The sequence below is a fragment of the Vidua macroura genome, chromosome 4, assembly GCF_024509145.1.
Source record: "Vidua macroura isolate BioBank_ID:100142 chromosome 4, ASM2450914v1, whole genome shotgun sequence".
NCBI lineage: Eukaryota > Metazoa > Chordata > Aves > Passeriformes > Viduidae > Vidua > Vidua macroura.
In genome coordinates this window covers 12,121,485-12,144,464 of record NC_071574.1, presented here as the reverse complement: position 1 = coordinate 12,144,464, position 22,980 = coordinate 12,121,485, and the positions used below count along the sequence as shown (strand labels likewise).

Here is a 22,980-nt window from a genome sequence, read left to right as displayed (position 1 = left end):
CATAAAAAAAGAAATTTATAGAGAGAAAAAAATATGATGCCTCTCCTGATCAATGTGATCATATTTTGCTTTTCATCTGATTCAGTACCACATTTCTATATATGGATTAAACTATCTTTCTGAAAATTCTAGCTAGATGGTAAGTAATTTGCCTTATTGGAGAGTCTTTTGTTAAGAAATATCTTCTGTGATGTTAGATACATGTCACGTCTCTTCTGCAGGTAAACAGATAAAATTCAGTATTTTTGACTGATCACCTCATATAAAGTCATTTTCATTTGTTTATAATGTATCTGCAGTACGACAATAAAAGTGGAGTTTAAAATTGCCAAATTTGTGACTATTACATTAATAGTAACAGGACATGAGACAAGCTTATAGGAATCAGGCCAAATGTTAGTGTAAAGCCATGCATACAGAAACAACTGTTTTGAAGTGACCAAGACCTTGGCTGCTCTATCTGGACACTGAAAAAGGCCTGACTGATAGAAAACATTCAGAGCTTAACTGTGGAAAAAATAGTTTTATTTATTTCAATGCAGACTTGAATCAGCTAAAATCACAAGTCATTGAAACAGGCTGGGATATTTTTTTCTCTTTGTGATAAACATTATGATAGACTCTGAAAGCTAGAGAAGGCAGGATAATAGCAGCAGACTGTACCAATCTACTGTTTTGCACTGAACAGCTTCTTGCTGCTTGAGTAGTCTCCCTGAAATGTGTACTGAATGTTTGGGGGCAGGCAAAGAAAAGGAGGCAGAAGCTGGCCTTAAGAAACTCCTGTAGGATGCATCCCCTCTCATTCTGTTCTAGACTCCTGGCACCTCCGGGACAGGCTCCATCATATCTGATGACTGGTGAAGTACAGAGCATGTAATGAAGTCATACTTCATCATCGCTTATTAAAACATATGTCTGAGGTCATAAATACAACGAGCTGTTTTCATCACCAGGAGCACTCCCAGAAGTGTGAAGGTGATGATTAACATTGTATCTCTAGTTCTGCTTACATCTTCAACCTCGTGGCAGGTGCTTGTCTCTGGGGTTGTTTAAAAACCATCAGAAAATGTCTTAATCACTGGTGACCCCTGCAAGAACTTTGGTGGCTTCTACATCGATCTGACATACGGAGTGCTCCTGAGGCAAACATGAAGACAGGCTTCTTTTATTGATTAGCCAGATTGTCTAGCCTTCCTGTTTTGTCTCCTCATTGGCAATTAAGAGAGAAATCCATTGAGGGAGTGATGGCAGTGAACCTTCCCCTCTGATACTTTAACCAGGCCTCTTAGTTAATTTGAGAAATTGTTCTGTATCGACCTTGCTTTGAAGCAGGATTTCATCCTAAGGCCCCATCAGTAATACATATACATTTTCCTCTTAGGAAGCAAGCTTTTTCTAACCATAGCATCTTTTGTTTCTTGTTTACAATCCTAATCCTATCATTGATTCCAGTAATCTTTCCTGCACCATGAGCTGTCATTTCCTTGAGGGAAAACCTGGGTGGTTTTTTTGTTGTTGTTGTTTTTTTTTTTTTTTTTTTTTTTGAGGGGGGGTTTTGTTTTTTTGTTTTGTGGGTTTTTTTTTGTTTTGTTTTGTTTTGTTTTTTTTAACCAAGATAATTCGTATTAAAACAAGGAATAACAATCTAGGACCTTTGATGGACAAGAGAGGCCAATTTTTGATGTGTTTTTAACATCCAGATAGTAAAGATGCCACAGTGTTCCCCTTCCTGAAACTAAGATTGAACCTAAAATAGAGCCTGAACATCATTTTAGTGACTCAACTAAACTATGGGGATTAGCTTTCTACAACCTAAAACATGATCGTGCAGGTTAGGATAGTGATTGCTTATTCCAGAACACAGCATTTGGATGTTTCCTTACACATGTGACTCCTTTTGTGTCTAAGCAATGGAAAAGCTGTACTTGGCTAATGAGAAATGAAGCATTTCCTCACCTCTTCCCCAGTAATCACTTATCTAAGAGCCTACCCCAAATGAATGCATTAATCCTTTACCTCCATCTTCCCCGTCTCTGTTTTTTTTTTGCCTCATGGAAGGACAGGACTTGTTTGTCCTTCTTAATGCAAAAGTGATATTTTAGACTTGGAACCATTTAGGATAAATAACTGGGATTGTTCATAGCTTATGTCACCATGACTTCACTGCAACTCTGTGATTAAAAGAACTTGGCTAGGGCAGAGGGGATGCCCTGGCCTTGGGGCACCAGCACAGGCTGGACCTGGGGCTGAGCACCCTCCAGATCTGGCAGCTCTTCCCCCTCTTATGCACATGCATTCAGTTTGGTGTGTGGATGATTCACCTTCCTACTGTGTGTGAGTTAAAAGCAAAAAAATTGTCTTTAAAATAATCCTTGAGATTTGGTAAATGGAGGTGCCAGGGAAGCTCTGTGTGAGCAGAAGTATGATTTAGCATCTGTTCTCCTTGTTAGAAAGTGCCCCGTTGTACTCGGGGTGTCAAGGAGGATTTTGGCAGGGGGAAAAGGTTTGACTCACCCATGTGCCATTCCCATCAGCACGGAGGATTTACAAACCTGGCATCCTCTCCTTCCATCTCCAAATCACAGCACAGAGTGAAATGCAGTGATACGAAAGATTATTCTTCATTCGGCAAAGTAATTGCCAAATTAAATGATACCAGATGGAAAAACTAAAGGCCACAGTGTCAGGGGTCTGTCCACAGCCTCGGGCTTTAGGAAGAGGCAAATACACAGATCTCAGCTGGTGCTGCAGGAGGTACGTGTCCGGCGGAAAGCCGGCGCTCGGACTGTGCCGAATCGATACCTGCTATCGAAGGGAGCAGCGCACAGCGTTAGGGCCAACCCAGTGTTATTAGAAAATGATATATTGCACATTAGGATGGATAATTCATGTCGCCTTCATCGGCTCAGACCGTCGTGAAAATCCATAAATCATTTTCTCGTTCATGTATCGCCTAAGTGCGATTTGTCACTCGGCATTAGCGGGAGGGCGGCCGCGGATCCCTGCCGCTTCCCAGGCAATGCTCGGAGACCCAAAATGGAGACCCGGCTGCGCTTGGAATCGCGGGGGCAGATCGGATCCCCGGGCTGCGGGCCCCCGGGAAGGGCGGGAGGCGGCTCCCCCCGCGCCTGTACACGTGTATGGATATAAATATGTGTATGTTCCCGCATGGCTGCTGCCCCCCGGATCACGCCGTCTCTGCAGGAGCCTCGCGTGGGTGTCGCGCCTCGAGCGCGCGTGGGGAGCGCCCCGAGCCCGGGGATGTGTCGTCCCCCCCCCCCCCCCACGCTACCTCCGGGACTCCCTCCGTCCCGCAGAGGCGGGCACGGACACGGGCACGGACACGGACACGGGCGGACTCGGTCTCCCGAGTTTCGCCCGCTGCGCCCGGGCCGTCTGCTTTTCTTGAAGGCAGGAGAGGTGGCTGCTCCGGGGGCTCCGGCGGCGGGGAGAGAAGGGCTAGAGCCGGGCTGCCCCGGGTCGCGTTCAGTGCCGGGCAGCGGCCGCTTCCCTGTGGGCATCCACCGGTCCCCCAGGCAGGAGAGGCACGATCTCCGCTGTCCGCGCCTGGAGCTGGCGGCAGCGGACGGGCAGGTGAGCGGCGGCGCTTCTGCATGGGAAGGGAAGGCAGCGAGGTCCCCGTCCGCATCCCCCCGCCGTCTGCCCGTTGGCAGCGGGAGCAGCCGGGGCATTCTGACGAAATTTTTCAATTTTTCTAGAAAACACCCACCGGAATAGTCCCGCCGACTGTGGGTAGGGAGCCCAGGGGCGGGTAGGGAGCCACCCTGTAGGGGAGAACAGAATGCAATTTGGGAGAGAGTGGGCATCTCCCTGCCCGCCGCGCCGGCTGCCGCTTCCCTGTGCCCCCCTCCCGCGGCGAGACAGCGCCGCTTGCCGCAGCCGCACAGCCGGCCGCGGGAGCGCAGGGCTCTGCGGAGAGGGGCGGCAGGCCCGGGGGCCGGGCGCGGGTCCCGGCGCGGAGCGGAGCGGAGCGGAGCGGAGCGCGCTGTGTCCCCCGCGGGGCGGAGGCGGCGGCGCTGCCGGGCGCAGTGCGGCGCTGGGGGCGCTGGGGGGCGCCCGCCGCCCGCGACAGCGGCCGGGCCGGGGGAGGGGCGGGGCGGGGGCGCGCCCGCGGCTCCGGGCGCTGGAGCTCGCGGGGGGGCCCGGCCTTGGACATCGCAGAATGGCTGGGATTGCAAGGGAGCCTGAAGGCCGTCGGGTTCCAGCCCCTCCTGCCATGGGCAGGGACGTCTTCCACTAGACCGGGTTGCTGCAAGCCCCGTGCAGGCTGGCCCTGAACACTTGCAAGGATGGGGCATTTACAGCTTCTCGGGGAAACCTGTGCCGGGGCCTCGCATCCTAATATGGATTTCTGCGTTTCCGCAGGAAGAACGCACCTGTAGTTCATTGAGATGTATGGACGGAGCCGCTGCTGAGTGATGGATTAGTGATAGGGTTAGAGCAGGAGCTGCACGTCCCTTGCTTCGTGCTGCTCTTCAAAAACAATAAAACTGGGGGGGGGGGGGAAACCCCCCCACAAGAATTATAAGTATTTTATTCTTTTACTCTTACTTTATTCATTCGGTAGCCTTACCGACATGGATCTCTCAGCCAGCACCGGCAGCCGGTACCGGAGCGTCTCCCTTGGATTCCTCCGGTTGTCCCTGAGAGACCCCCACTCCAGGGATATCCGCCCCACCACCCTGAATACCCAATGACAGGCAATATTCCTCGTTTTCCCTCTTCCACCGTGCCTGACGGTCTCCTGTTGCACTAGCGGAAATTCCAAAATGGAAATAGGAAAATACTGGCGCAGGCTCGTGGTACTTTAAATTGGCCGGAGCTGCAAACACTGCACGGATAAATGACGGAAAGTTGCGCTTCCTCCACTGTGGAACACACCAAGGGGCGGGGAAGGGGAAAGCAACAACAATAACAACCCCAAGTTTCCCTTTGTTTACGCTTTTATTCCAAAAGCTCCACTGGAAAGGAAAGTTGGCGGCGGCTGGGTGGAAACTCCCTCTCCAAGGAGCCGGGGCTTGTTGACGTTTACCCGAGTGCGTGTGCGTGTGTGTGTGCTGTGCGCGCCAGGGACAAGCGGCGATCTCCCCATCCAGCGGCCGCGGCGGGAGAGCCATCGCCCGGGGAGGGGAGCGAGGAGGCAGGGACTGAGGGAAGGAGGCAGGGATCGAGGCAGGGATCGAGGCAGGGATCCCCGGGCGCTCCACGGGAAGGGAGCGCTGAGGCGCCCGGTGCGCGCGCTGCCCGCCTTGCCCGCCCAGCCCGCGCGCGGCTCGGCTCGGCCGTGACGCAGCGCACTCGACGCGCGACGCGGCCAATAGGACGCCGCCCCTGGGGGCGGTGCTGGGCGCCGATTGGTTGGCAGGAGCCGGGCGCTGCGCAAAAACAGCGCAGCCGAGCGCTGCCCGCTCAGAAACTGCTGGCAGAGATCTGAGGAGCCGGGCTGGGAGCGGAGCCGGGACGGCAGCACAGCACAGCAGCAGCGGCGGCACGCACAGACACAGGGGCTAGACGAGAAAGCAGCAAGAGAGGGAAAAAAAACCCCACCGCGATCGGCACCGCCGTAAAAGCAGAGTGATGATGATGATGAACGTACTCATAGCAATTAGAGAAGAAAAGGAAAGACCTTTGACAGACGAGAGAAAAATTTAAAACCTTTAAATTAAAAAAGAAAAAAAAGGAAATACCAGGGACATCGGGGAATGAAAGTTTTGGGTAGCTAAGCTGTTCTCTCTGCTTTTTTTTTTTTTTTTTTTTAATATGAAATATTTCTGCGGGTAATTTTTTTTTTTTTTTTTTTTAATTTCGCGGTTTTCTGCCTTTTCCTTGCATCCAAAGAGGGCATGCCCACCGGCTCTTCCAGCAGCATCTACCCTCCAACTCCCACCAGGAAGACAAACCGAGGACAATCTTGAAATACAAAAATTTCCTCCTTGGAATTTGCTGCTGCTGCTGTCTCAGCCGCCACTGCTGCTGCCGCGGTGCAGTGCCAAGACTCTCGGAATAAATAAAAGAGGGCTACAGTGTGTCTCTAGCTACAGCCGGCTAATAGCTATTTTAGTTTGCCGTATATTTCGAAGATCACAGATGAAGTGGGGACGCCTGTCTTTTTCATTTGGTCAGCGTGTGAAACAATAATACCCGTAACAAAAAGGAGGGAGATGGGGGAGAAAAAGAATCCTAACATGAATGAGAAGAAATAGTATCTAGCACCCCCCCCCAGCCCCCCAAACCAACCTCTCCCCCCCTTCCCCCGATCCCTCTCTCTCTCTCTCCACACGCTTGCAGGCGCGGACACGCGCGCGCGCACACAGACACACACAGACGCGCACACACACGCACTCACACTCACACACACACTGTACTGTGTATTTTCGGAGGAGGAGGTGGCTTTTGGAAGAGGAGGCAGCGGTGGTGTCGGGGAGGGGGGAATCTCTTTCCCCGTCTGGAGATGGTTGTGCTATTCCTCTTTGCCTTGCTCTGGATGGTGGAGGGGGCTTTTTGCCAGCTCCATTATACGGTGCAAGAAGAGCAGGAGCATGGCACGTTCGTGGGGAATATCGCCGAGGACCTGGGCTTGGACATTACAAAACTTTCGGCTCGGCGCTTCCAGACGGCGCCCAACTCCCGCAGCCCTTACCTGGAGCTTAACCTAGAAACCGGGGTACTCTACGTGAACGAGAAGATCGACCGGGAGCAGATCTGTAAGCAGAGCCCCTCCTGCCTGCTGCACCTGGAGGTCTTCCTGGAGAACCCCCTCGAGCTGTTCCGGGTGGAGATCGAGGTGCTGGACATCAACGACAACCCGCCCTCCTTCCCGGAGCCCGACCTCACCGTGGAGATCTCGGAGAGCGCCACGCCGGGCACCCGCTTCCCGCTGGAGAGCGCCTTCGACCCCGACGTGGGCACCAACTCCCTGCGCACCTACGAGATCACCCCCAACAGCTACTTCTCCCTCGACGTGCAGACGCAGGGGGACGGGAACCGCTTCGCCGAGCTGGTGCTGGACCAGCCGCTGGACCGGGAGCAGCAGGCGGTGCACCGCTACGTGCTGACGGCGGTGGACGGCGGGCAGCCCCAGCAGCGCACCGGCACCGCCCTGCTCACCGTCAGGGTGCTGGACTCCAACGACAACGTCCCCGCCTTCGAGCAGCCCGTCTACACCGTGTCGCTGCCGGAGAACTCGCCGCCGGGCACCCTGGTGCTGCAGCTCAACGCCACGGACCCCGACGAGGGCCAGAACGGCGAGATCATCTACTCCTTCAGCAGCCACATCTCGGCCCGCGCCCGGGAGCTCTTCGGCATCGCGCCGCGCACCGGGCGCTTGGAGGTGAGCGGCGAGCTGGACTACGAGGAGAGCAGCGTGTACCAGGTGTACGTCCAAGCCAAGGACCTGGGGCCCAACGCCGTGCCCGCCCACTGCAAAGTGCTGGTGCGGGTGCTGGACGCCAACGACAACGCGCCCGAGATCAGCTTCTCCACTGTCAAGGAGGCGGTGAGCGAGGCGGCGGCGCCGGGCACCGTGGTGGCTCTTTTCAGCGTCTCGGACCGCGACTCGGAGGAGAACGGGCAGGTGCAGTGCGAGCTGCTGCAGGGCGACGCGCCCTTCCGCCTCAAGAGCTCCTTCAAGAACTACTACACCATCGTCACCGAGGGGCCGCTGGACCGCGAGCAGCCGGGCGGCGACGCCTACACGCTCACCGTGGTGGCCCGGGACCACGGCGAGCCGCCGCTCAGCACCAGCAAGTCCATCCAGGTGCGGGTGAGCGACGTGAACGACAACGCGCCGCGCTTCAGCCAGCCCGTGTACCAGGTGTATGTGAGCGAGAACAACGTGCCCGGCGCCTACATCTACGCCGTCAGCGCCACCGACCGCGACCAGGGCGCCAACGCCCGCCTCGCCTACTCCATCCTGGAGAGCCAGATCCAGGGCATGTCCGTCTTCACCTACGTCTCCATCAACTCCGAGAACGGGTTTCTCTACGCTCTCCGCTCCTTCGACTACGAGCAGCTCAAAGAGTTCAGCTTTCAGGTAGAGGCCCGCGACGCGGGCGAGGAGCCGCAGCCGCTGGCCGGCAACGCCACCGTCCACATCATCGTGGTGGACCAGAACGACAACGCCCCCGCCATCGTCAGCCCCTTGCCCGGCCGCAACGGCACCCCGGCGCGGGAGGCGCTGCCCCGCGGCGCCGAGCCGGGATACCTGGTGAGCCGGGTGGCGGCGGTGGACGCCGACGACGGGGAGAACGCCCGCCTCACCTACAGCATCGCGCGGGGCAACGAGGCCGGGCTGTTCCGCATGGACTGGCGCTCCGGGGAGCTGCGGACGGCCCGCAGGGTGCCGGCCAAGCGCGACCCGCAGCGCCCCTACGAGCTGGTCATCGAGGTGCGCGACCACGGGCAGCCGCCGCTCTCCTCCACCGCCGCCGTGCAGGTGGTGCTGGTGGACGGCGCGGGCGAGCGGTCCGGCGGCGGCGGCGGCCCGGCCGCGGGCACCGGGGCGGGGGGCGGCGGCGGCGGCTCCGGCGAGCATCGCCCCAGCCGCTCCGGGGGGGATAACTCGCTTGACCTCACCCTCATCCTCATCATCGCCCTGGGCTCCGTCTCCTTCATCTTTCTGCTGGCCATGATCGTCCTGGCAGTGCGCTGCCAGAAGGAGAAGAAACTCAATATCTACACCTGCCTGGCCAGCGACTGCTGCCTGGGCTGCTGCTGCTGCTGCCCTTGCTGCAGCCGGCAGGCGCGGGCGCGCAAGAAGAAGCTCAGCAAGTCGGACATCATGCTGGTGCAGAGCTCCAACGTGCCGAGCAACCCCGCGCAGGTGCCGGTGGAGGAGTCGGGCAGCTTCGGCTCCCACCACCACAACCAGAACTACTGCTACCAAGTCTGCCTCACCCCCGAGTCCGCCAAGACCGACCTGATGTTCCTCAAGCCCTGTAGCCCCTCTCGCAGCACCGACGCCGAGCACAACCCCTGCGGGGCCATCGTCACCGGCTACGCCGACCAGCAGCCCGACATCATCTCCAACGGCAGCATTTTGTCCAGCGAGGTAAGGACCGGCACTCCCCGGCATCCCACAGCCCCCCAGCCCCCGCAGACTTCATCTCCAAGTCATCCCCAAGCATCCTTCCCGAAGCTCCCGCTCCTCCTCCTCTCCTGTCGAGAAAGGCGTTTTGCATTCCCAATCCTGCTTCTTTCCCCTCTAATCCATCCTCTTTGCCCTCGCCGCTTTGGGAGGCTTTAGCGACAGGCGAGGGTCTCAGAGGCGCACACACACACAGGCACGCACACCGCTGGCTTCCTCCCACTCGGGCTGAGCAGCTGTTGCAGCCAAGCGTGTTCCCCCGAGTCCCCCTCCCATCCCCGCCCCTGGTGCCTCTGAAGGAATCTGGCCCCGGCTGGGCAGCATCGGGGCGCAGAGATCTCCCCGAGGCAGCGGTAGCTGCGAGTGGATTGCCTGTGGGTTGAGAGAATGGGGGGAGGGGGGTTACAGCTCTTTGCAGAATCTCTCCACTTGACAAGGCTGAAGTGACGTGGGGTGTAATCACAGGGTGTTTTGAAGCAACATTTTAAACCTGTGTCTTTTTCCGTCCTGGAATCTTTGCATGTGCAAGTAAGGCTTTGGGGGAAACCCCCTTTGGGACTGTGACAATCACTGTAGTTAGCAGGAGCTTTAATTAATCTGTGAATTAGGGTTTAACAATTGACTTTTCTTTGTTCTGTGCGCACAGCTCTTTATAACCCCAAAGTTTGCAAAGGAGCAGCAAGAAAAAGTTTCTGTAAAATTGTGTGCTGACTTAATGTCCCCTGCAATCTTGCCTATGTTGTGTTACCTGGTGTGTAGAGAATTTTTACTAAACCATTTACCATGCCATATTACTCCCTCATTAAACATTTTGTGCTGGATTAGCTCATATATGTTGTCAGCACCACTCTGCTTGTGCACTAGTGAAAACCTCACATTCTCTCTTACCCTACCGAAACATGAATGTTGTCCAGTCTGACAAAGGTAGTTTGAATGGTATGTTCTAAGGCATTAAGTTTTGCAGTGACATTTCTAATATTGATTTGTAGTACTGGCATTGCCTCAAAATGTCTACAAAACTTTTGGCTTCTGCTGCCTTTTTAAGGACTTGAGGGTATCTCAATATATTTTTTTTTCCTTGTGGTGCAAGACCAGTACCATCTAAGTAGTCCACAACTCTAGAAATAGTTGTGCTAATTTTTTGTGGGAGTCCTTGTGATGCTCAACAATGTGCACAGTGAGAAAACATCAGAGTCTTGTCTCATTCCTTGTGCCTTCCCATCTGTGTGATTAAGAGCTAATTTCCCCCCCCCCTTACATTCTAGAAACAGATTTTGCAGGCCTACTTGCAGCTAAGCATTGCCATTTATAGTGAATATGGTGAGCTGCTCCCTTGTATATTTTCTGCTGCTCGTTATAGAAATATCAAGAGTTTATATATCTCCCAATAATTTCTTTTCTCCTAGACAAAGCATCAGCGTGCTGAGCTCAGTTATCTAGTTGACAGACCCCGACGAGTAAACAGGTAGGAGCTCCATAGCCTTGGTTTCCTCATGTATGCTTTAGCAAATCTGAGGTGGTGTGCAGAAATGTATTTACTACAGGTGTGACAGGGTAGTAAAGCAGTGGGAAGCCAAACATATGTAGATGCACTAAATAAGTTTGAATTATGGCTTTTCTAAACTGGTTTCAAAACTGACTGAAAAAAGAACAAAATTTCAGTTTATATTAGTCTAAAACGTGCTTCAAATACTTAATAATATGCTCCTGTAGGGTCTCCCAGAAAACATTGTATCACTGAGTTCAAGTTCAGATAACCAGCTTAAGGAAATGCTATCAAATTACTTTACCGACTACATGAAAGCCAGGAGTAATAACCCTTGCTGTCCCTTGCAAGGTCTGAAAACTCCTCCTCGTTTTGTTCGTGGTGGGCAGGGCACCTCGGTGGAATCCGTGCAGCAGGCAGGAGTGGGGTGGGGGGGGGGGGGAATGCAGCACCGTGTTTGGCCATGTGATGGCGGAAGAATGTTTTCCGAGTTCCTCTTTCATGTTTATTCTAATGTAAAGATGTTTCTGTGTCTAGTTCTGCATTCCAGGAAGCAGACATAGTAAGCTCTAAGGACAGTGGTCATGGAGACAGTGAGCAAGGAGACAGTGATCATGATGCCACTAATCGAGGTCAATCCTCTGGTAAGTCTGATAAGAGAATGGAAATATTGGATCTTTAAGTTGGGAGACTAGAAGGAACAGTTACTTATAGGAATATAATACAAGAGAGACATAAATAAGGTGAGCATATTTATTTTTTGGGAGGCTGGGTTTACATTAGCTTGCTGCCACAGTTGCCTGGACAAGGAGGCAATTTTGAACCTCTTTTGGTCACAGGGCAGAATTTATTTTATTCATTTGTTTGGGGATGGGAATTGGTGTATTATACCGCATCATTCACTGTAGCAAAACTTCCTTCACATTAAAACAAAGTTATTGGTACATTTCTTTTATAGTGCATTTTCTCCTGTGGCAGATTTAGAGAATTTCAAAGCATTAAGCAATTCTGTTTAGTAGGCACTTCAGCTGGCACAGCAATGAGAAGTGAAGGAGGAGTTCCCAAGGGAAAGAATGAATCCAATGACTGAATGACAGCCAGACTGTGAGGGTTTTTTTTTTTGCCGGGGATCAGTGGAGACACATTGGGTGCTCTGAATGTGTAATACCTTAGAATTTTCTGAGGATTGTCTGTTAATTCAAATTGAGGCACTATATAGTGCAAGTGGTCTCCATGTTAATAAGGTATTATTAAATACATTTTCTTGACAGAGGAAAGAAAGGCTTTAAAAGACTATGAATCACTTAGGAAATACACACATTGCAGTGTTATGCCCATATGTAGGACTTGCTGTCTTGGTTCTCATACTGTCAGTTTGCTTCTGAAAGGAACATTTGTTCATAGCCTGTGCATTAGAATTCATGCTCACCCTCACACTGCATTTTAGCTACAAATGCTGTGCTTTCTTTCCTATCACAGCCTCCACAGGTCTGGTACATCTTTGTGCAACACAGTGCTGTCTTTCCTCTTGTTTCCTTTGTGCTCTGTCACGTATAAAGATTTGCTACAATCATGTCATACAAAATACTGTCAGTTCTCTTTTTCTTTTTCCCCTGACCCCCACCTTAGGAGACACCAAGGCAGGGGACCCAGTGCTGTCACAGCAGTGCTGCCTCACCTGCCTGCTCTGTTAATGTCCCCTATTTTCTTGCTGCTGTAGTCACTGTGCCCTTAACGATGGGAAACCCAGGCACCAGGGGAAGAGGAGGCTGCCACAGGGCCTCTTTCTATTGCTGCAAGTCATTAATATGCAGACCTAATGAGACTTGAGAAGAGCCAAGAGTCTCTGGAGCTCCCTGCTTCTTGCAGGGCTTCATGCTAAGTGAACAGAGTGTCTATTTTGTGTCTGGGAACCTGACAACAAACCAGGTCTTGCCAGAAGTTTACATCTGAACACAGAGCCTCTTTTATTTTTGGCCTATATATGGCGTATGATTTATTATTGTTCAAAAAAGCCATGTATTTAGCCTCCCCCACCCTTTTTTTGCACTGTTTCTGATGCAGCAGTCAGGGCTACTGAGTTATAAAAAGCTCTCTCTCCTCCTGCCCTCCCTGCATTCATGTTTTTTTTTTTTTCTTTTTTACGCATTTTACTGCAGCAGTCATCTCCATGAACATTTCAATCAGCTTAGTCCCTCAACATAATGCACCATAATAACCAAACAGGAGAGAAAGGAATAAACATCTGCAGAAGGGGCTGGATTTGACTGATGGTGGGAATATAATCATATAGTTGTACATCAACTGAAAGCTGTTTTCTTTTAGATGCATTCTGTGCTGTTATTGTTGTGCCTCTGTTCTTTATGCTTTCCCTCCATTTTAGAAGTAGACTATGAATACTTGTCATATTTGGCCTTGATCCTTAGTAGGGCAAATTCTTCTTCATTTCTAATTTATCAAATAGTGGAGAAAAAATATTCTGTGCTTTTAAATTATTTCAAGTGATTTAAGAATCTGATGTGATTTGTGAACTTTTCTATCTTCAGTGGTGATCACACTGTCAGTAATGAAAGCTGACAATTAAGCTTGGTCTACTCACAATTAATAGTTTGAAATGAAAACTCAGAATTCTCACAATTTCACAAATCACACCAGATTCTTAAATGATTTGAAATTATTTAAAAATGATACGATTTGTGAACTTCTTTATCTTCAGTGGTGATCACGTAATAAGTAATGAAAGCTGACAATTAGGCTTAGTCTACTCACAATTAGTAGTTTAAACTGAAAACTCAGAATACACCAATTTCATGTATTGGTACAGAGATTTGAGAATAATTTGCATGCATCATTTTTTTTTTTAATGCTAGTCCCAAATAAATAATTCAATACAAATCTCTGTAGAAACTGCTTTAATCTTCTTCATACATATTATCTATTTTTCCTGTAAGTTTTGGGCTGAATCATGCTGTCTTAATGCAAAGAATGTGCCCTTTTACCTCAGCGATGACAAGATATTTTGACATAAATCTTCACTCTTGCTATGAGCTTTTGGGGATGAATTTTATGGGAAAAAATCTTGTTTGCTGTCAAATGGCTAGAGGAACTATAGAGGGAATGCTTTCTCAATTGCTTTGGTCATTCTGATGCTCTATAATCAATTATTTCTAAATTACTGAAGGAAAACACACTGATTGATAACACATCAGCTGTTTGGGCTGGTTTATATTCCAAGATGTTACCTGTTACTATGCAGCATCATATTTGTTTTCAAAAGCATCTGAAAATATTTTGTAGGTAATTCACATTGGCAGACAAAACTCTTCCCACCGATTTTAGTCAGCAGCATGTTCTGCTGGTAAAACATCCTTTTGCTGTTCAGCACGGGACCTCTGTCTCTAGTTAACAGTCCTGTGGCACACAAGTAGCTATTCTGTAGTAGTCCATTGCTATCCAAACTGTGATGTCATGGTCAGTTATCAGTTGGGAAGGAAAACATGTAGGATGAATATCCATCACATTGCCACAGCTTTATCTTGTACAGTAATTTAGTGAAAAATCTGAACTATGCTGCTCTACATGTCATAAAATGTTTTCTTGGGTTTTGAATTTAGATCATAGTTCACCTTTTCACAAAATATTTTTTCTTAAAAGTGATTTAATCATGTTTTAAATGTGTTGAAATGCATGTAAGGGATTCATATTTTTCCTGTTAAAGTAACACCTAAATATCTCAAGGTTATCCACATTCTTACCTGCCTTAACACTGATGAAGTACTAAAGTACTGTCATCTGCTTTTGGCAGGGAATGGCAAGGAGTGAGATACTAAGATCCTAATTTTTTGTGGATTGAATACTTATTTCATTGACTGGGTTAGTAATTCGAGCTTTTTGAAAAAATTACTTTATGAGTTGAAGGAGTGCAGGAGGCTTTTGGCAAACAGAGGAGGGGATTCTCAAACCCTGGGATCTAATGACCTGAGCTCTTCTTTGAAAGTGTTTGAGGGAAAAGCTGCTACTGGTAGAACAAACACAACTCACACAACACTTCTGCCTCTTACTAACTCGCTGTATTTCAGCCGTGTTCTGTAGGAGTAATTCTCAAGCATGAAGTTAGTTTATTTCCCATGGTTGATTAATTTCTTGGCCTCCCTTGCGAAACTGCCAGCTTGGGTGCCAATTAATACTCTGCATGTGTGTACATTTAAATTGTATGATTAGACACCTGTCCTCTAAGATTTGGACTTGTGCCATCAATTTATTTCGTATGGTTGCTCACTAGCTACTTGGCTTTCCCAAGTAGAGTCCTTCACAGTATTACCCTTTTCTTCATGGAATTGGCACAATATCTCAGGGGCACTTCAGGGAGGAATGCCCAAGATGAGGAGCCAAGTAGATGCACTGCCTCAAATATCCTGTAAAATGCATCAGCTTTTTTGATCTGTTTTTAGACAGTTTACATTGGTGACCCGCTGAAACCTGACATTAGGCTTTTCTTTTTGGATTTTATAAAGGGAACTGGTAAGGGTTTAATGCAAAGGCACAGGGTGAAACATTGGCTCACACCTCTTCGGTACAGATTAGCTGAATGCCAAGGGGGTTCATTATGGCAGAAGAGCTGCAATATTTCAGTGTCCATAAGGAGAAGAATAAGAGAAGTCAGAAGAATTTCAGTGATAAAGGGACAGAGAAAAAACAGTGTTTCCTCTGAGCCTATGCAGACTGACAGCTAAATCCTGTTTTGAAGATCACTTGGGCAAAAGGTCTATCTCAGATAAAGTGAGAGTGAACATGAAAATGGCTTAGAAAAGTGCTTTGACTGAAGCAAAGTGCTACTTCTATTTTTTTTTTTTTTTTTTTTTTTTTTTGTTGTTGTTGTTGGTTGTTTCTTTTTTCCCCTCTTCTTCCTTGGCCTGCATGCTTAATAATGTTCACATCTCGGTGGTCCAGATAGGCCTTTGAAGCTAAGATTTTGAGCAGCTGAATATTCAAGATATTTGAGTCCTTATCTGTATTCTGATGCAGATGAAGTCAGTTTTATCCAAGGCAGCACACCTTTTACTTAGCAAGAGTGATAATAACTCTTTTATAAAGTCCAATTCTTCAGTAGATAATACCAAGTGGGTTAACATCATTATCCTTATTTAACAATACTAAACATGAATCATGGGAAATGAGTAACTTGCTCATTGATAATCTAACCAAATGGATAGTTTTTCTGGGAATGGGAGCTCTGATGCCCTACATCACACCTATCTCGCATCTAACTACCACAGGAGAAACAGAAATGTCATTTATTTCCAAGTAAAAGGCAAGGTTCTGAAAAAAAAGTTGTACACATTGGGGAAAAACCCCTCTCAATAATGGTATTGCAAAAATACTTCATCAGCATTTAATTTGTATTTTTATTACATCTTTTACTGAATAATGAACGTGTTCACTTGTTGCTCTTGGTGTATAATTCTTCTCCCTTAATTAATTTGAGAAAGGACACATTATTTAAAATGGATTTAGGCCTAATTTTTTGCCTTGACAAAACAGTCTTTCAAACCAATTAAAACTCACAGAGAAATTTTGATTTTCTCCTTTTGAAATATGAAAAGGAAGCAAATTTGGAACATGCTTCCAAAATGCAGTGCTGCCAAGTACGTGATTCAAAGCACCTGAGTTAAGGTACTTCAGACATCAAACTTAATTAACACCTTTCCCAGTTCTTGGCAGCTTTTGAGGGACGGGCAGGGGTTTGTTTTCCTTTAAAATCTGCAAAGTTAAGGTTGTGGGAGGGCTCATATTACCCACTGGCCCCCCGGTAATAAAACAGGAGTAAGTTAGTGGTCTTTGCCATGTATGCTGCATTTGGAATAGTGCAATGCTGATCACTGTCAAAACTTCAGTGCACTCTACTGTCTGTGTGGATCCACAAAGGGCTTTTGGAATTCCTAATTTAGAGTCACCTTTAAAATTTCAATTTTTCTGTATGTGCAAGGTCTAACAGCATAACTAAGGGAAAAATAAAAATACAAAGCATTTTTCTCTAATGTGGACTTGTAATTATGATGGATAGTTTAGTTCAGAAGGATTATTTATATATATACATATAAAACTCAACTTACGAGGGAGATGAGATGGAAGTGAACATTTTGTTCTAACTACTGAACATTTTGTTATATGAACAAAATGATTCTTGGGGTATGAAGGAGTTCTGTGCTGAGTGTCTTACTTCTTTACCATGATACGTCCTTCCTTCTTGGAGAACAGCAAATAGCCCTTACTTTTAACCGTGTGTTAAATGTTTTTCAATTAGAGGCAGAAAAGTCTACACTATGACCCACAGGAAAAAGGTGGGGAAGAATAGCCGGCATTCACACCACAGGCAGTGTAAATTGCACGGCTGCCCAGGGATTTTGAAAATAAGCTGCTAATTTGAATTTCTTTTCTGTCAAAATACTAAACCCGAGGGTTTGGTTCTGCACCTGTTAAACTCTTAGAGACAGTTGTGACTGCTTCAAGCTGGAACAATTCCTAACCCTTGGCTCTCTGAACATTTTGTTCCCATTCTAAACAAGCATTTGCATTTAGCCATGTGTTCCAGCAGGGTATATTTAAATTCCGATGTATATACATTTTTTTTTTCTTTTTACAAGTTTTCAGAGAAGAAGTTAGCAGTACAAGCTTACATTTTATATCCCCTACATTCATTACTTTGTTTATTCAAAATCCTGATTTATAGTGGCTATAGCATCTCTTTTATAATAAGCTGTTATATAATACTGTTCAGAGCACTGCAGTAGACAAGCAGTATTCAAAAGGGAACAAAAAAATATTTGGATAGAGACATTTTGCAGTTTAGCAGCTGATGTGAGAACAAAATAGTAAAAATGGAGGGTAATTTTCTAGGTGAAATAAAGGCCTATGAAGGGAAGAAAAGGGTATATATTTGAATGCATATACTTAAAACAATATTTTTCTAATCTTTCCCTCCCCATAGACTAAAGAATAGAATTTAATATTTCCCCCTAAGTTTTTCCTTCTCCTTCTGTCTTTCAGGAAAGGCTGAATGAATATGGTCACTGATACATTATCAGCAAAATGGAACTGTGATAATTTTTTTTAATAAATGTAGGGCTATTTGTTTTTTACATATAGCTTTGCCAAGAAGTCTGCAAATTGAAATAACTATTTTGTGTTTATTGTCCCTTAAAGCTTTGGAAAGGCAAAAAATATTTTTCTTCAGCTACTTCAATACATTAAATGCACACACACACATATGGTTTTATAAACATTGTTAGATACTAATTTCTTTCTGGAAAGCCTGCATCTAAATATTTCTTTTCAGTCTTTGATAACTACTACCACTACAGAATTTATATTTGCACTATTTTTCTCCTTGCCTGATGATCTTCATCTGATTCCTTAAGCATATCTGCAGTTTCACATTTGCATTCTTCAACAGTTCACTGATCAGAAATAAATTTTCAGGCTTCTGCATGCCAATTATCCAGGCAAGCTTCTAATCGAAACTGGACCTGGCATTGTATATTGCTTAATTTAAAATTAAAAAGTCATTATAAAGTGAGATTAATCTGAGACAAAAGCTTTTATTTCTCATTTCCTCATGATTTCTTTTCTGTTGAAATGATTGCCTTTTGTACTCAAGAACTTGTTGATAGCTCATAATCTTTGCTCCTTTCTGAAGAGATTGTTTTTTTGTAGTATGAGAAATTACATAAATATTATTAATATAATTCAAATTATAGTTCAAAACTGTGGTAGAATTCTTACTACTAATCCTCACATTGAAGATTGAGCTAATCCAGTTCTTTACAATGTTGCCTGGTAAATGAGCTACATTACATGACTCTTATTACAGAATCACAGAATCAACTAGGTTGAAAAAGACCTTTGAAATCATTGAGTCCAACCTGTGCCCTAACACCACCTTGTGAACCAGACCATGGCACTGAGTGCCACATCCTTAAACTTCAAGGCACATCCTTGAGTCTTTCCTTAAACACCTCTGAGGGACAGTGGCTGCACCACCTCCCTGTTCTGACGCCCGGTCACCCTTTCTGTGAGGAAATTCCTCCTAATGTCCCACCCAAGCCTCCCCTGGCACAGCTTAAGACTGTGTTCTCTTCTCCTGTATTACAGCTCTTCATAATTCTTTTCGTGTTTCTGTTATGAATGGTGTTATTTTTTTGTAATTCTAATGAAGTGCTTGTAAATGCAGTGTTTATAACAGATTTAGTTCAGTTTTGACACACACCTAAGATGCTCAATTCTCTTTATAAATGCAAGTAAAGGAGGTTGGTTTTTTTTACTGTTCTACTTTTTAGTATGGTATTGAAGATTGTATTGTTTTAACCCAAGCAGCAGCTAAGCACGACACAGTTGCTTGCTCATTCTCCTAGGCCTAGTGGGATAGGAAGGAGAATCAGAAAAAATTAAAACTTGTGGGCTGAGATAAGAATAGTTTAATAATGGAAATAAATATTATAATAGCAATAATAACAAAATGGAGAAAGAGTGAGGAATTGAAATTGAAAAAAAAGACATTATGCACACTACACTTGCTCACCAGGCACTGATTGCTGCTCAGCCCAGCCCTGAGCAGTGATTGGCCCCTCCATGTCACCTCCCAGTTTATATACTGGGCATGATGCTCTCTGGTATGGAATAGCCCTTTGGCTAGCTCACATCAGCTGTCCTGGCCAAGCTCCCTCTCAGCTTCTTGTGCATTTCCTCACTGGTAGAGTATGGGACACTGAAATGTCCCTGATTTAGTGTAAGCACTACTGAGCAACTACCCAAACATTAATGTGTTACCAACATTGTTGTCATATTAAATCCAAAACATAGCACTGTCCCAGCTGTAAGGAAGAAAATTAACTTTATCCCACCCAAAAGCAGGACAAACCAACTTGGAGATGCTGGTGTTTATTTTACTCTGTCCCTGTGATTTCCTACACCATTCCTCTCAAGTATAATCCAATGATTTAGAGACTCTTAGCCAGGAAATACTCCTTTGGAAGGCTGATCTGAAAGTAGTCAAAAGCAGCATTGCTTGTCATTTGAGATCTTAATAGCATTAAAGGATTTGTAAGCAAACAGTTTTGTGTTGGCATGGATAATTGTTTGCTTATATAGGGGAAGCATTAACAAATTTTTCTATAGTATCCACAGCCACATCGCACTGGACTACAGTTGCCTTTGTACTGCTAATTGCAGTATTTTATTATAGGGTTCTGTCCTATTTCTTGGATGACTTGATAATAGCAAGGACTGCTGCAGCAGCAATGAGAACTGTCTCTGAAAGAGTGATGTAATGATTGAATAAGCTCTCATGGTCGCTTGAAAGCTCAGTTCCTACTTTGTAACATCTGCTTTTAATATCAATAGGCTCCATCTCTATACCAATGTATGCACAGATAGTTCTTTTATAGGACTCATTAATGTTTCATCTGTGTTAATTAATGTTTCAATCTGTGATTTCTAAATCCAGGCTTTTAATTTCTTTGGTCAGAGACACATTTATGTAGAAACAATTCCTTCATGTTCTCAAGCAGGTATTTTCATCCAGTGAACCACAGACATCAAACTACAAGCAGATTGAATCTTGTATGAATGGGTTCTAAACAGTGAGATCTGCAAGTGATTTTATGAGACAGAACCTCCGATGCTCTTCTTGTATTTTTCTCTGTGTGTGACATTCTGGAATTTAGTTAGGCGTGTTACAGGGTGTCTTTGACTTCTGAAGGCTGGACAGCCACATTTTTTTTTCATGTTGTTGTTGAGGAAATGAAACTAGTGGAAGAAGTTCTTACTGCATTTCTCTTTCCGCTTCTTTTCCTTGGCATAATCTTTCTTATCTGTCAACAGCTGTTCATGATACTGAAGCTTATATCTGTAGTTTCTTTTTCTTTCATGCTTGCAGGCATGGATCTCTTCTCCAACTGCACAGAGGAATGTAAAGCACTGGGCCACTCAGATCGGTGCTGGATGCCTTCCTTTGTTCCATCCGATGGACGCCAAGCTGCAGATTACCGCAGCAATCTGCACGTACCTGGCATGGACTCCGTTCCAGACACTGAAGTGTTTGAAACACCAGAAGCCCAGCCCGGGGCAGAAAGGTCCTTCTCCACCTTCGGCAAAGAGAAGGCCCTTCACAACAGTCTGGAAAGGAAGGAGTTCGATGGACTGCTGTCTAATACACGAGCGCCTTACAAACCACCATATTTGAGTAAGTACTGTTCAAATGGAAATGTTCCCTTTGTGGGAGCAAAAATTAGCTCTTTCTGCTTTTCATGCTAGGAATAACACAGGCACAATCTTAAGAATGGGGGGGAAATGGCTTCTCTTGGATTCAGGCACCAGTGAAGAAGGCATTGTTCAGTGCTTTTTTAAAAAAGACAAAATCTTGCTTGTTTTTAGTGTGACATCATTGTCAGCAACAAAAGTGTCAGCTAATGTTAGTGGGGGAGTTGCTCAGTTTTGTTTTCTGATGCTGGATTATTTTCAAAATTTTCTTCGGTAGATGGTTTAAACGTTGATGTTGCCAGGCTAGTGTTTTCTAAATCTAGAGTTAAATTGAGAGAGCAGATCTAGGAGCTTCTTTCCATAATTGAGAAGTATCTTGTGAATAAACAGCATGTATATTATTTTGAAGTAGCTGTTTGCATAGTTTGGAAGGAAGAAGCCTTTGGTCTGATCATCTTTCAGCCTACACAGTATTGACTCTTGTCAGGCTCCTCTGTGCCTCTGTCTCATTCCAAAATCTTGCCTCTTTCTTTAGACACCTTTTGACTATGGTTATGTGGCATGAAAGAGTGTGATAGATCTCAAAAAGACCTTCATAATTCTTTTTGGAGTCGAGCCAGCTGCAGAACCCTTGAATAGCACTTTGATGTAATATGTCTTTTTATTCTATTTGATGCATTCTGTATTTTATTAGAGACTGTAATTTCCTTGACTTCAAGAATTTATGATGTTTGTCTCATCCAAATAAGCCAGAGACATTAACACTGTAATATTGACCTTTTTTTAAAGCAACAGAGATCTTTTAGGACAGCAGATTGAGGGTAAAAGAGAAAATAATCTCTCTGAATGGTATTAATTTATTTTTTTTCCTAAAGCATTTAGTTGTTCTGAGGGGTGGTGTGCTGGCTGTCCTGATATGTGAATATCTTTGTTACAGATCATTATCAGCACAGACAGCTCAGTTCTTCCTTCTTATTTGGCTGTCCTGGCATTTTCATTCATTTAGGAGAGGTCTTTTTACCACTTTACTCTTTAGATTCACTTTACTGACAACTTTAAACTTGACTACCAGTTCTGATCTTTGAAAGCCCTTCCTAAAAACCTATCCTGAGGCAATCAGCTGATTTTTTTTGTGGGCTAAAATGTCATGTGCCAATCATCCAGTCATATTCTAAAGACTGGTGTGAAATTTCAGTATGGCCTAACAACTTTCAGTCTTTCCTGAACTGATCTTCCATCATTTATTTCTATAAAACATTCTTCAGCACTAAGGCACAATCTGGTAGTATTGATTTCATCACTGTCACCTCAGTTAAAAAATTAACTTTAATTTAACAAGTCTGGTAGCATCTTTAGATGGTCTCGCCCACAGCCAGGGTCTGGTGCAGTATGGATGTTGCAATGATGATTGTTATCAGGTGACACCACAATGGTAGTTCTGTTCTGATTTGTTCTAGGCCTGGGAGTTTAATTTCAAATAGCAATGACATACTTATTTTATTGATAGTTTAGGGATTTAAAATTTTGTAGCATTAACATACATAGTTTTGTTGAACAATATCTTTACATAGAGACATTGATCTACATTTTGCACTTTCCTGGTACAAGGGCATAAACAATTGGAAGTCAAATAGCAGAAGTAGCCAGTATAAAGTGAGTGTTATTACATAAACCACACTTGAGAATTCAGATTTAGTTTTGCTTTTTTTTCCTTGAACCTCAAAACTAAAATTTCTACAAAACAAGAGTAATGTGTCTCTGGTTTATTTTCCCTTATTTGGTGTGGTTTTTTTTTTTTTTTTTTTTTTTTTTTTTTTTTTTTTTTTAATTTTAGATAATAATTGTATAGCAAAGAACAGGAACAACAAAAAGTGAGCACTAGTTGTAGAAATGAGTAATTTATTATTAATAATGATTAAATGAATAAGGTAAGAAAAGTATATAAGAGGAAGTTGATTTAGGAAGGAACCTTAGTTGATTCACTGGGTAATTGCAATTAAAAATAAAATTAAATTCAACTTCTTAACACAGAAGGCCATGTCAAAATCAGTTTGTCAGCAGAATGACTTTTTAAAAGAAATGTGAAAAAGTTCTGTGAAACAGAACCCTCATATTAAGCAAGAACACTGTA

The 22,980-nt window shown here is 45.5% G+C and overlaps 2 protein-coding genes across 6 annotated transcripts in view; both read left to right on the top strand.

Moving 5' to 3' along the window:
- Positions 1–3,168: 3,168 nt before the first annotated feature.
- LOC128806218 (translation initiation factor IF-2-like) lies at positions 3,169–4,504 on the top strand. The gene is made up of 2 exons (XM_053975627.1): positions 3,169–3,594; positions 4,387–4,504. Exons 1-2 carry the CDS (start codon positions 3,169–3,171, stop codon positions 4,438–4,440), a joined length of 480 nt encoding a protein of 159 aa, XP_053831602.1. The 3' UTR covers positions 4,441–4,504.
- A 1,279-nt stretch (positions 4,505–5,783) lies between these two features.
- Positions 5,784–22,980, top strand: part of PCDH10 (protocadherin 10) — a 37,428-nt gene continuing 20,231 nt past the window's right edge. For 4 of the 5 annotated variants that reach the window (XM_053976069.1, XM_053976068.1, XM_053976067.1 and 1 more), the window contains exons 1-4: positions 5,784–9,070; positions 10,513–10,571; positions 11,130–11,236; positions 20,527–20,832. In XM_053976069.1, the coding sequence (XP_053832044.1) occupies positions 6,473–9,070; positions 10,513–10,571; positions 11,130–11,236; positions 20,527–20,832 (3,070 nt within the window). In that variant the 5' untranslated portion in view covers positions 5,784–6,472. Of the gene's footprint in view, positions 9,071–10,512; positions 10,572–11,129; positions 11,237–17,639; positions 17,719–20,526; positions 20,833–22,980 lie in introns of those variants that run through there. The other variant, XM_053976070.1, reaches the window with a different exon arrangement.